Raw genomic sequence first — 13,926 nt, 5'->3', positions numbered from 1 at the left:
TCCAGCTCAGAAAACAGTTTTCCACTTTTTATGCAGATATTTTAATGTTGTGTATGTATAATCAGTTTGCTTAAGCCATAGCTAAGGTTTCTTATTTACATGAGAAATTTTTGCTCCTTCTTCCATTGTACTTAGCATATTGAGATGACTTCCTGTGTATAAAATTCTTTTGGGAGTAAGTAATAATACCACTGGGTAGAGACTCATAATGTAGCAGCCTGAAAAAGTTAAAGCATCTATTAGATAGTGGCCCAAACCTACTCAGTCCTCTGCAGTGCAGTCTACTTATGGTCCAGTGTCTGTCGTGGTATATTAACCTTGACTAGGGAAACGGGAACATTCCTTGTTTCCTAGCTGTCTAGAAATGACATAAAAGTTAAAAAATCCTGTCTTTTTTTATTCATGTAAAGTTAATTTTCTGAGAGAGAAATTAATGAACCTAATTAGCTTTTAGGCAAAACTAACAGAAATTGGAGTTATTACTGAAGAGATCCCTGACACTTTAGAATAGTTATGTAGATGTGTGTGCTGCAGTGTATGTAATTCCTTTGTGACAGACATTTAATAATCTTTTTAACAGAGAATAATGTTATGTTGAAATTCACCATTCAATATTGCTATTTTAAAATATTCCCTAAAGGATTTCAGCCATTGGTTTTTTTTAATAAAATAAGTGATTCTACATTATATCATTATTATATCATTATTGTTATTGTCATTATTTCTTTTCATCTGAAAATTGGTTGAAGTTTTAGACATCAAGAAAAGAAAAAAATGCATAGTTCTTTAAGTTATTATGTCAAGGACAGTATAATATTTTCCGATTCTTACCCTGTTAAATGCTGTTTTTGGTATGCAAATTTTGAAGATTTCTCGGCATCAGATAATGTTGGAAATAGTACATCTTTTAAGAAAATCTTTGCACACTATAATCTTTTATATAAGAGACATCTTTTACAAGAATATAGACTTATAAATGATCAGATTTTATCTTGGCCTTTTCTGTCTTCAACAGAGCATCAAGAAGAAAAATACGAACAAGCAGGAGATGAGTACGTACCTGAGGTTCATCGTCTCCCGCATGAAGGAGAGGGTGAGTCCTGTAAGGGGGGCTCTCAGAATCGCCCAGAATATATTTCACTCTGGCTTACTCCTTAAAAGTTAGTGACTGACAAGGAACAAATATGCATAGAGCAGTATGAGGGGTGGAAACCACTGCTGTCCCGTTTCTTTTGTGCAGTAAATAGTTCTATAAAAGGCTTTTAAATTTGTTTTGTCTTTGTTTTCAACTCAGGCATTTCTTTAGCTGTATTAGATTAGAAACATTTATATTTTAAAATTCCATTTATCAGAATGAACATTTTCATTGATAATTAGTGTTTAAAATGAAATTGAATTTTCCAAAATAACTCTTCTTTCTATTCAAACCTTAAGGAATGCCACATTAAACTATAGTGCATGTACATTTTTCATTAAGTTCTAAAGTACTTGTTGTTTAGAAATTGATGTTTTACCCCTCTCTCTAGCCACGTTTAAACTGATGTGTCTCATGACCTTTCAGGCTATTGACCTTAATAAAAAGGGGAAGGACAACAAACACCCCATGTACCGGCGGCTGGTGCACTCGGCGGTCGACGTCCCTGCCATTCAGGAGGTAAAGCTCCCTGACATCACAGCCCTGGTCGTGCACCTGCCGCCCTCCTGCCTGAGCAGCTGCCCTTGTGAATGGCATGCACTCCCTCTAGTGCTCTTTAGGGGTCATCTTTTAAGAGGCTTGGTTTTCAGCAGCCTGTTGATTCTTGACACTTGCTGCTTAAAGAAAATGTGTTGTAGCCTGGTCAGTGTAATGTTCCAGATGTAATTAACATGTGGATGTGGTTTCCTAGTTTCAGAAGCAGTACTTAGGAGTTTCTCTCAAGGGAAGATTAGAACATAGAACTGATCTAGGATCTTGGGAAACACAATGACATGCACTTGAACAAAACAAAGTTTTAACTAGAAAACTTTATCCTTCTTTAATGAAGTTCTTATTTTTACCTACTCTAGCTGAGGATCGTTAATGGGTTTGTTAATATTTAATTACAAATTGCAGTAAAATCCAGTGAACACTTTGACCTGTTTCCAGTTAGCTTTGCAGATTTATTAATTCTGTACCTATGTATCATTTTGAAGTTTTAAAATCTTATGGTTGGCCATAATAGGGAGACCATAGGAATAATTTAAAATCATCTTACTCATTTCTTAATCTGCTTAATAGCTGAGGAAGAATGAAGGTGTATTATTTCAGTGGTAGAAAGGGATAAATGAAGGTTGTTCATAAAAATGAGCAATTTAAATTTTACCTCCTACCCCTAGATTGTGTGGCTTCAGGCATAGCCTCTTTTCCTGACTCTGAGCCTCTGAGAACAGTGAAGAACTCAGCTGCCCTTCCTGCCCTCTCCCTGTGTGGCCCCTCCCCATGTTCTGCAGTCTGATCCTGTTGGGTCCATGGAGCACACTGGCTGGGCTGATGGTGCCTTGTTAGCAAGTGCTGACCATGAGCAGAAGCACCATAAAGAAAATGAAGAGGAAGACATGATTTTCATGCTTTCAGGAGCTTACAATCCAGACCAAAATACGAGCTATGATGGTGCTTGGGGACTGTGGGGTGCGATTGTCTCCACCTGGGTATAGGCAGGTAGCCTGGGAGCGCTGCACAATGCCAAGGCCTGAGCACCTGCGAGCCCAAGGCCATGAGAAGTTCAGGGTGGAGTTCAGATATCAATATTCATAAAAGTGCCCTGTGACCCTTGATGCCAGACAGAACCATCATTTGTCTTGGTGCATAGAGGACCTCCTAGGACTTTAAAATTGTTTATACATCAGCACCTAATCCCAATTCAGAATTATAACCGTATCTTCTTTATGATAACGGTAAACTGTCACAGAGGCTAACAGCTCTTTCTTCTTTCAATTTTTATTCTCTTGAGTTATAAAAATAGTAGGTATGTAGTTAGGGTCTCACCAACCCCACTGACCAAAGCTTTCGTTATTTACAGTGCTTAGCAGCAGCTTTTGTTATTACAGAATGAGGTGTTCACGCTGCAGAGTTCATACTAGTAAATAAATATTGGGGACAACGTGGCTGCAGGATGTGGGCTCTGCACACTTCACCATCCTGTAATAGTCTAACTGCAGATGGAGTTGTGGGTTTCTTTTACGCACATTCTGTCAGTACTGTGGGACACAGGAGTAGTTGTAATGCCATTCTGGAAAATTCGCCTGTTTCCTACACTCTAATGCTGTAATGCTGACAGGTGTTTTCACCATTAACCCTTTGCCATTTTGTTGTTTTCCCTCTGCAGAAAGTGAACGAAGGGAAGTACCGAAGTTACGAAGAGTTCAAAGCTGATGCTCAATTGCTTCTCCACAACACAGTGATTTTCTATGGAGGTTGAATATTTTTTGTTTTTTTCTTTTGTGTAGTTTTTTTTTATTCATACCATTTACATTCCATGTCGAGAAATATCTTTTATAAAATATTACATTAAAACAATACCTGAATGATCTGTAAGTAATAATGTTAGGGTTTAAACTTAAAAATATTTGATAATGGAGTTATAGCTTATAGAATTGACTGGCCAAAAGTAGAACTCTAGTTACACTAAATAATATTCATAGTTTTATATATAAACTTATAAACTTAGTTGAAAGGCTTTTTATAAGCACTTTGATTACTTTTGGTTTTCTGTATTAATATCCCCTCATTCAAAAGTAATGAAAGAGGTCCCTCTGTACCTAGAGTATTATGTTATATTGGATATAAAATTAAAGCTGCTGATGGCATTTTCTTTTACTGCCTTAATTTTATTTTAAATATACGTTTTTGTTTTAAATGGTATGTGTCCACTTTTGTTAAAAATGAAAGAAAATTTAAACGGCTGTATTAATTTTGATAGTCTTGTGTTTCTAGATCACTGGTAATAGATACCTGTCTTTAATTACAGCAGACAGTGAGCAAGCTGACATAGCAAGGATGCTCTATAAAGACACATGTCATGAGGTACTATCCATGCCTAATAACTAAACTCTTGCTATATTCCACATTAATCTATTTCAGAATTCCACTCTGATATGTACATTTTAATTTTGCCATTTTCTTTAAATATAATTTTATTTCCATGTATGACATACATGGGAAATAACGCAAACAGGGGGAAGAATTCTGGCAGAACTATTTTCAGAGAAATCCTGGGAGTTAGATTTAGTTACTAAGTAACTTCTACTAGTTAGAAGAAAAGGAAACTTTGTTTTCTCCTCTTTAACTACCCTAAAGAGTATTAGTTATATAACTACATGTAAATGTCCTACACTGGGCAGGCACTCAATAAACATTACCCTCTGCGAATGAAAGGTTCAAATTTGAGTTCTTACTACACTACACAGGCAAAAGAGCATCCAAACAACAGCATGCATATTTATACAATAAATGAAATATATATTTAGGGAAGGATTTTTTGGGTGGTCTTTCTTATTTGAAACACTCATCTATAACCATACTATCTTTGCAAAAGCATCTCAATTTATATAAAAGGTTTTGTTTCTTGATTCCATTTCACATATGACTTTTTAAAAATTCGTTAAACATGTTTATTGAGTGTCTACTCTGTGCTGTGTTAGGAGGAATAAAATGGGGATCAGGATGCTGGCTTCCTGCTCATACAGTTGTATTCTGAAGAGGGAGACTCAAGAAAAGGACAGACAAAATAGGTTTCTTTACAAGTTATAAAAAAATGTTATGGAAGAAAATAACACTAAGACAGAGAATGAGGCAAAGTAGGGACTGCTTTTATTGGTAGTGGATGTTTTATATGGGTAGATCAAGAGACATTTCTGAGGAAATAGCTTTTAATATGAGTGCTGAACTGGAAAGTTATCAGTGAGGCTGAGGAAGCAGAGGTCAGAGGCAGTGGCCCCCTAAGGAATCTGTCCTCTATTCCAAGTGCAATCTGGGACCTTCGGGAGGTTCCAAGAAGAAAGTGGCAGGCTCTTCTGGTATTATTCATTGGAAAATTAGAATTTTAAGCTTAAGGAACAAAACTGGAGACTGTATACATGAAAGAGAATGTTAATTTGCATGGATCTATTTTATGTAGGCTAAATAGTTGATTTTCTTTTTCAGCTGGATGAATTACAACTTTGCAAGAATTGCTTCTATTTATCAAATGCTCGTCCTGACAATTGGTTCTGCTATCCTTGTGTATGTAAAATTTTGAGATTTTTTTTTTTAACCTCTTAAGTGTCTGATGTCTTACTCTAAGGAAGTTTATTTCCAATTTGCTTGAAGATTATAATCCTTCTAAATATTTTTCTTTGTGTCATAGTATGTATGGTTTTAATGAGTATAAAAACTGAAACATGGGGGAAACAACTTGGGATCAGTATCCATTTCTGACTTTAAAATGAGGACCCTCAAGAGTAGGAATAAACATTGAATCCCTTAATACATAAAGTAAAAATTTGCTTTTCCTCTCATTCTCTCACAAGAAATCTAAGTCTTTATATATACTTATAGCTGTGTGATTTCGCCTAAAATGGCATGATTTCAAGGAGTGTTCCAGGGGCAGTCGCCCACCCCTGGCCATGGTGTAAGAGCCTGCCTGAGAGCCCCTGTTCTCCGAGATATTAGTGTGCTCCTCAGTCACTTGAGGGTCTCATTAAAATTTGCATCTCCAACTTGATAGATCGGGAGGAAGGCCTAAAATTCTCCCATTTCTTATAGGCTCCCAGGGTTGGACTGTATTTCATGAGCAAAGTTAGGGTGTTCTGTTTGCCACTGTTACACTGTTGGCTTCATTCCAGATGCCACAGGCTATCAAGAGATTCTTTTCACTGTCTTTTCTGCGAAATGAAGGTCCACATTGCTTATGCAAATTTTAATTTTTTTGGTGTTTTTCTTGGAGGCAAAATCAGTCAATCCTGGGGTGGGGGTAAGTTCTGTGTGCTTAGGAGTTAGAAAAAAAAATATTTTCAAAATTATGGATTATGCTTGACTGAGTAGTTCAGAATTAATGATATTCTTGTATTTAATACTTCAAAAGTAGTATGACAAGGTAAAACATTTTATTTCCAGATACCTAATCATGAACTGGTTTGGGCTAAAATGAAAGGTTTTGGATTCTGGCCAGCCAAAGTCATGCAGAAAGAGGACAATCAGGTTGACGTCCGCTTCTTCGGTCACCACCACCAGAGGTAATCGTGCAGCCATCACCCCTGGGCCTCCAGGAGTCGTGGGGGGTGCCCAGTCCTGCTTTACCAGTGCTCTGTGGGCTTTGCCATTAGAAACTGTGTGAACTGTATTTCATTTTATTTTTTTATAAATTTATTTATTGTATTTATTTAGAAATGAAAGGTTTTGGATTCTGGCCAGCCAAAGTCATGCAGAAAGAGGACAATCAGGTTGACGTCCGCTTCTTCGGTCACCACCACCAGAGGTAATCGTGCAGCCATCACCCCTGGGCCTCCAGGAGTCGTGGGGGGTGCCCAGTCCTGCTTTACCAGTGCTCTGTGGGCTTTGCCATTAGAAACTGTGTGAACTGTATTTCATTTTATTTTTTTATAAATTTATTTATTGTATTTATTTAGTTTTGGCTGCATTGGGTCTTTGTTGCTGCACGCAGGCTTTCTCTAGTTGCAGCGAGCGGGGGCTACTCTTTGTTTCGGTGCATGGGCTTCTCATTGCGGTGGCTTCTCTTGTTGCAGAGCACAGGTTCTAGGCGTGCGGGCTTCAGTAGTTGTGGCTCACGGGCTCAGTAGTTGTGGCACGCGGGATCAGTAGTTATGGTGCACGGGCTCAGTTGCTCCGTGGCATGTGGGATCTTCCCGGACCAGGGCTCAAGCCTGTGTCCCCTGCGTTGGCAGGTGGATTCTTAACCACTGTGCCACCAGGGAAGCCCTGAAGTGTATTTTAAATTAAAAAACAAATCAGCACATAACTTGACTGGGCACCTAACAGTGCTTTCTATACATGGTATTTCTAGGTGTATTTCAGATAATGGTTACTAAACAGGACAGTTTCAAAAGTTGACACTGTTGAGTGTCAAGCATGTTAATGGTGGGATTGAATCCATATTAGGAGTTAAGTGGAAGGCTTCTCAGGATGTGTTCATTTCATAGAATTGTAATATCCTTACGGTAGTTTCAGCCGTACTTTCAAGGTTCTGTCAAAGCCATAGACAAAAATAATCAACTCAGGAGCACAGGAGAGTGTCGATGTTATGATCTAAGAATGTACATGAGGGAAAAATTTGACTTAGTTTTTTGAATTTAATTAAACAAACAGTTAATTTAGAAAAATGAAGAATTCAGTTAGTTTTAAAAACCATACTACTAGATGAGAACAATCTGATAATCAGAATTTTCCTATATTTTCTTTTTTCACTAATTTTAAAACAACTTTATAGTATCTTCAACCATGAGTGGTATTTTATTAATAATATGAGTGAGTTTGTTTTATATCATTCAGTATATACTGTGCAGAAAATATTTTAAAAGAATATTTGAGCTGATTTACTTGGGTCCCTAGAGTAAGTTTGTCATCTGAAGAGGGAATTAAAACAGAAAATTACATTTGCAGAGTCTTTTTCCCCCAGACTTCTTATTTCTTGGAAGATTTTATCTAAAAAAATATGGACAGATGGGACTCTAAGGACTTTATTTTAGAAAATAAAAGATCTACAATTTTACTATAAATACAGTTTTACTATGAATCTTTTTCATTTGCTTTTCCTGGTTACAATATAGCAGCAAGATATTTCAAGTGAATGATGGGGACATACCTTAAAAATGATACTCTATCATGTTAGAATAATTGATGTATTAAAAAATGAACTCTATAAAAATAATAGTTTAATTACTTAAGCAACATGTCATATACCAAGAAGAGATGGCCTATAAGGGCCCCCAGCTACAAGTTTTCATTAATAAATACTTTTTTAAAACTATTGTGAACATTTTTTAGTGTGCCATTCAGTGGTATTAAATACCACATTGTTATGCAGAGATCACCATGAATAAATACAATAAATATTCTTTAGCCATTTTATCATGTCTCTACACTTCGGTGGGAGAAAAAAAATTTAAGCAAATAAATGATTTTGGACTAGTCCCTCTGTATGCTCACACCAGAACATGCTGCTCCCTCCCTAGACCCTGAACCCTGAGCAGGTTGTAATGTTCAGGGAGCAGATGCCTGTGGTCCTGGTAAGTACAGGCAGGGTTTTCATAGGGTATGCAGGGTTCTTCCTGTCAGGAAAAAAAGTAGCTGATAGGGTCTGACTGTCAGCAGGGCTAAATCTTTCTGCCGCCTGTAGTTGGAGGGAGCAATGGCACAGGGAGGAAAGAAAGGGGACATTTTGGGTTCATTTGCCATCATATCACTGAGCCATTTTATTGCGCATATATTCAGAGAATTCCAGATTGACAGATGTGTAGGTATAGCCAGATTCGATTTTACCTCTTTTTATTAAACTTACTGTAAATTGTGGGGTGCAGTTTGCCTTTTATTTTTAGTGTAGGTCAGATTGCATGCTCAGTGATACTCTTTAAAACTGAAATCTGATTATCTACAATAATGGAGATGATTAAGAGAGAATAGGAATGTTTTTATGAATTGCATTGAGACGTAAGTCTCATGTTAAGAATAGATTCAGTTGATTAAATCAGTAGATTAAATTCAGTAGATTAAAGGCAGTGGCCATGTATGTAGAAGTGCCAACCTAATAATTAGGCACAGTGAGGACCCTCACTGGGTTCCAGCTGGTAGTAGATAAATTGAATAAATTGAATAAATTCAATAGATTAAATAGATTCAATAGACTAAATATATCCAAGGGGGTAAGATTCTCTCCTAGGTCACAAGTTGATTCCAGGTAGTCAGCACTGCTTATAACAGAAATCTCTCTCAAAAAACATACTGGTTTTAAAAAGTGTTTTAACACTTTTATTGATTGACTGGTATGTAATAGGTGCTCAATAAATGTTTGTTGACTGAAAGAGTAAATATAATATAAATACAAGATCTAATGGCAAGGAACTCTTCCACAAGCAAAATTTTATTTGCGCTCTTTTTCAAAGTGTAGTTTACTTTGGTTTCTAATAAAGCACTGTCAGATGATACTGTTAATGTAATATTTATAAATAAGTTCAAATTTAACAATTTCAGTTACCATTACCATATAACTATGGATTATTATATATTTAAAATGTGCTTTTAAATTCTAAAGCAAACAGCTTAGTTTGTACAAGCAAATTAGAAGTCTACAGTTTTGGCTTTAGGCATATGTGCCAGGATTCAGTAAGATCCCTTCAGAACAGTCATAGGTCTAGTATTTCTGAAACTCCTAATAAGACTGAAAAGAGCAAATCTGTGTATTCATAGTGCTGGATCCCAACTTGTACCCTGTGCTCTAGAAAATGTCATACTAACTGTGGCTCACATGTCCTTATATTTTCTTATTTCATTTGTGACATCCCTTCTGCCTAGAAGTCCTCCCCTCATATGGTCCCCTGTTTAAATCTTACTCCTCCTTCAAGATGGAGCCCAAATGAAACCTGTGACCACTCACAGCCAAATGAAACCCTCTTCCTCTCCAGAGTACCCCAGAGTCACCTCAACTTTGTGCTGCACTGTTTTATCATTGTTTCTCAGTTAAAGGCAGTGGCAATGTATATAGAGGTGCCAACCTAATAAATTAGGCACAGTGAGGACCCTCACTGGGTTCCAGCTGCTAATTAATAGCTTTCCTTAACCCCATTTTGGCAGCACCTCTGCCAGCTGTCAAATGAGGCAGGAACAGTCATAGGTCCCCTGCACTGTATGCTTTGTGGTGCCTTCCACTGGCATGTGGTAAGCCCTGGTTGAGTTGGATACTAATTTAAGTCCAGTCAAGCAATTAGCACCCAGGAAAATTTTCTTAAATTTCTAGCATTCATCCCAATAGAACCAAATGTAGTTTTAGATCAACTTATGTGTTTGCAGTTGAGTACTTGGTTGCTGAATGATACAGTTTTCCATGTGTTAGTCATGGTTCATCTGATAAATAGGGATGTGATGACTTACTAGATAATAGTTGTTAGATGCCCTCATTTTGTATGTAAGTGTCTCATGAAAATTTCTGGGCATTTACAAATGATTCTATACTTCTAACATGCAAATAGCTAGATTTTGAATAATTTACAGTATTCAAAACAATGAGATATTGAACATTTTAAAAAGAGCTGTGAATCACTCCCATTCTGAGAACTTTGCTTTGATGACTGTGAAAAACAAATGTCACTTCACCTATTTTCTACTTGGTAAGAGTTTTTATTCAAGCCACAAATTGTACTTTACAATTGGTAGAGTTTCTACCATTTTGGAAATTTCTTCTTTTTTTTTTTGATGTGGACCATTTTTAAAGTCTTTATCGAATTTGTTACAATATTGCTTCTGTTTTATGTTTTGGGTTTTTGGCCACGAGGCATGTGGAATCTTAGCTCCCCGTGTGTTGGAAGGCGAAGTCTCAACCACTGGACGGCCAGGGAAGTCCCTCCCATTTTGGAAATTTCTAACCATCCCTTTCAATGTTGTTCACAGGGCCTGGATTCCTTCTGAAAACATACAGGACATCACAGTCAACGTTCACCGGCTGCACGTTAAGCGCAGTATGGGCTGGAAGAAGGCCTGTGATGAGCTGGAGCTGCATCAGCGCTTCCTTCGTGAAGGGAGGTTTTGGAAGTCTAAGAATGAGGACCGAGGGGAGGAGGAGGCAGAATCCAGCATCTCCTCTACCAGTAATGAGCAGGTGAGAGGCACCAGTGAGAGCCTGTCGGTTCTTGTTCTGAATGTGCAGGTATCAGCGCACACTCCTCACTGGAATGAGCAGATTCTGACTTTTCTTCTTCCTTTCGTGTAACATTTGTAAAGTGCTCTGCGAGAGAAACCAGAACCAGTTCCAATACATGGAAGCCACCACCAACCCTGATCCTGACTCTACCAGCACATTAGCTCTTTCAAGCCCTCGGCCCAGAGGAATCATTCTGTGAGTGCCAACCACATGGTCTTGAAAGAGCTAATGCAAAAGGGAACAAGTGCTCACCCCTGACCTGTGGGTCCCTGGCTAGTCTTAGCAGCAGAGAAGTGTTTCATAGTGTCGGGAATAATGTGCTGTTACTTTTATGATGCCCACAGCTAAAGGTCACTCAAGAACCGAGGACAAAGAAAGGACGTCGTAATCAAAGTGTGGAACCCAAAAAAGAAGTAAGTTGCCTGCCTTGCAGCGTCCAGGTGGCAAATGAAACAGGAAATATTTTCACAGTTGTGATCAAGGCAGTGCTCCTCACAGGTCCTTGCGAAAAGCATTGCCGTCAGTCAACCTGTAGCAACCAAGTTGGACCCAGTCTTCCCACTGTTCCCGTCATAGAGTTACACACGGGAGCTGCAAGTCTCCTTACCAGTTAAACAGCAGTGACCACGGTTGGCTAAGTGGGAGGGCACTTTGCTGTATTTTCTAGAACTCTGATATTTTCTCATAGTACTAATAAAAAACAAAGTGTTTATCCAACAAATCAATGAGGCCAACATTTAAAAACTGGAGGAAACTATGGCTGAGCTCAGCCTTTTAAAATTATATAATCCATGCATATTTTAAAATCAGGTGTAAATATGGGCAAAATCCTAACACATATTCAATGAGAAGTGGTTTAGGGTATTTGTTAAAGAATCTAAACCAAAGAAGTGACTCTAAATTGATAATGATTTTGTATGATAAATTTTTTTGTTTAGTCTGTTTTGAAAAGAAAAACCCTAATATTGAAATGTAAATGAAGTTCCTGTTTAGAATTATTGTACATACTAATTGCACGTGTTTTAAATTTTTTTAATTAATTTTTTTTAATTGTGGTAAAATACACAAAACAATTTTCCATTTTCTTACATGGTTTTTGAACTGCAGTTTTTTACATGGCTATTTATATCACTCTGTTTTTCTCCTAATAGAGCTTGCTCTTGAACTAGTGAATTCTGTAGTACTTTCCTTATCCTTTAGGAACCAGAGCCTGAAACAGAAGCAGTAAGTTCCAGCCAGGAAATCCCCACGATGCCTCAGCCAATCGAAAAAGTTTCTGTATCAACTCAGACCAAGAAGTTAAGTGCCTCTTCACCAAGAATGCTGCATCGAAGCACCCAGACCACCAGTGACGGAGTGTGTCAAAGCATGTGCCACGACAAATACACCAAAATTTTCAATGACTTTAAAGACCGAATGAAGTCTGATCACAAGCGAGAAACTGAAAGAGTTGTACGAGAAGCTCTAGAAAAGGTAACGCAGCCTCCACCGCCGGTGTTGCCTTCAGACATCTGGGCAGGATAAGTGAATAGTCTTCCTATTGTGGTTTAACTTCTGTCACTTAGGCATCAACCAGGTAGCTGCTTTTTAAAACTAGGACTATAATAAAATATCTTTTTACAATATTTTAATTAACAGTAGCACTTTTCTCATCTAAAATATTTTATAGCCCTTAATGAAATAAAGGGAAGAGGTACATCAGTTAAGTAGAAACTATGTATTAAGGTTTTGCTTAATGGTCTGTTTAAATTATGAGCTGACATATTGTGGGTTAACTGTTTTTTTCATTTCAGCTGCGTTCTGAAATGGAAGAAGAAAAAAGACAAGCTGTAAATAAAGCTGTAGCAAATATGCAGGGTGAGATAGACAGAAAATGTAAGCAAGTAAAGGAAAAGTGTAAAGAAGAATTTGTAGAAGAAATCAAGAAGCTAGCAACCCAGCACAAACAACTAATTTCTCAGACCAAGAAGAAGCAGTGGGTAAATACCCCTATTTTCTTAGAATCTGATTTCTAAAAAATATACCATAGGTATGATGAAAATTAATTCAGAAGGATATATATGGCACATGCAAAAATTACTCCTGAAATAAGTTCTGATGTGAAATTGTCAACTTTAATTAACTTAAAATTTTTTTTTTAAACTCCAGATCCCACATTACTGAGTACTGCTCAGGATTATTTTGTTAAATTGAGATTATGATACTTTGGGACATAACATATTTAGTATAACTGATTTATATAACTTTTCCATCTATGCAAGTATTTTATTTTGATAAGTGGGCTGGCCCTGACTTTTGCTGGTAACTCCTGACAGGTAATATCTAACTTGTAAAATTGTAAATATAAGTATCATAATAGCAAACTAAGGATTTTCAGATTTTACTGCACTTAACATTTATACATTAGATTCTAGTAAAGAAATCGATTACTTTTACTTTATGATAGTAACATCTCACGGGTCTCTAACTTAACTGAAAAACTGACAAATGTTCATTTTTTATGTCCTGTTTGTGACTCCTATCTTCCGCCCAGATGAGCAGCTTCTGAGCATACAGATGTTTCTCTGCCAACTGACTGAGCTATGTGGACAAAGTTTTGTTCCCAAAAGCTCATAACTTGCTTTTAATTTTGATGAATTACTGTATGAAGTTTTGTGATTCTTCATTTGATCCAGACTGCATTCTGAAAAGAGTCTTTAAATATATGTAAATGTTTCATGAGGGAAAATAAACATTTTTAAAATTTTGATGAAGATTTGACAAGAAGGAAAAGAGAAACAGATATAACTTAGGAGAATATATGAAGATAACTTAGAAGGAAAAACAGATGAATGATGAAATATAAATATCACTAGATGGAATTATTAAGGTGTGCTCAAGATCTTATCAAGCAGAATGCCCCAACACCATGTCTATAATTCTATCTTCATGCAAAGATGAGAGAAAGCTAGAAAGTAGATACTAGACTTATAAGGGGAAGTTCCCATAAGTTTACTCATGAATCAAGGAAATGGGAAGAGGTGGCTAAAATAAAGAATTATAATACTGCTTTTTATAACAT

General features: G+C 37.0%; 1 protein-coding gene across 4 annotated transcripts in view; it reads left to right on the top strand.

The window, feature by feature from the left end:
• Nucleotides 1-1,021: 1,021 nt before the first annotated feature.
• ZMYND11 (zinc finger MYND-type containing 11) overlaps nt 1,022-13,926 on the top strand; it is a 31,285-nt gene continuing 18,380 nt past the window's right edge. The window contains exons 1-10 of one of the 4 annotated variants that reach the window (XM_007445664.1): nt 1,022-1,093; nt 1,562-1,654; nt 3,345-3,432; nt 3,990-4,042; nt 5,162-5,239; nt 6,113-6,231; nt 10,616-10,823; nt 11,210-11,278; nt 12,066-12,338; nt 12,659-12,844. In XM_007445664.1, the coding sequence (XP_007445726.1) occupies nt 1,049-1,093; nt 1,562-1,654; nt 3,345-3,432; nt 3,990-4,042; nt 5,162-5,239; nt 6,113-6,231; nt 10,616-10,823; nt 11,210-11,278; nt 12,066-12,338; nt 12,659-12,844 (1,212 nt within the window). In that variant the 5' untranslated portion in view covers nt 1,022-1,048. Of the gene's footprint in view, nt 1,094-1,561; nt 1,655-3,344; nt 3,433-3,986; nt 4,043-5,161; nt 5,240-6,112; nt 6,232-10,615; nt 10,824-11,209; nt 11,279-12,065; nt 12,339-12,658; nt 12,845-13,926 lie in introns of all 4 variants that reach the window. The other 3 variants (XM_007445663.1, XM_007445665.1, XM_007445666.1) reach the window with 3 other exon arrangements.

This window comes from Lipotes vexillifer, unplaced genomic scaffold (genome assembly GCF_000442215.2).
Source record: "Lipotes vexillifer unplaced genomic scaffold, Lipotes_vexillifer_v1.1 scaffold646, whole genome shotgun sequence".
Lineage (NCBI taxonomy): Eukaryota > Metazoa > Chordata > Mammalia > Artiodactyla > Lipotidae > Lipotes > Lipotes vexillifer.
This window is presented reverse-complemented; position numbering and strand designations above follow the sequence as displayed.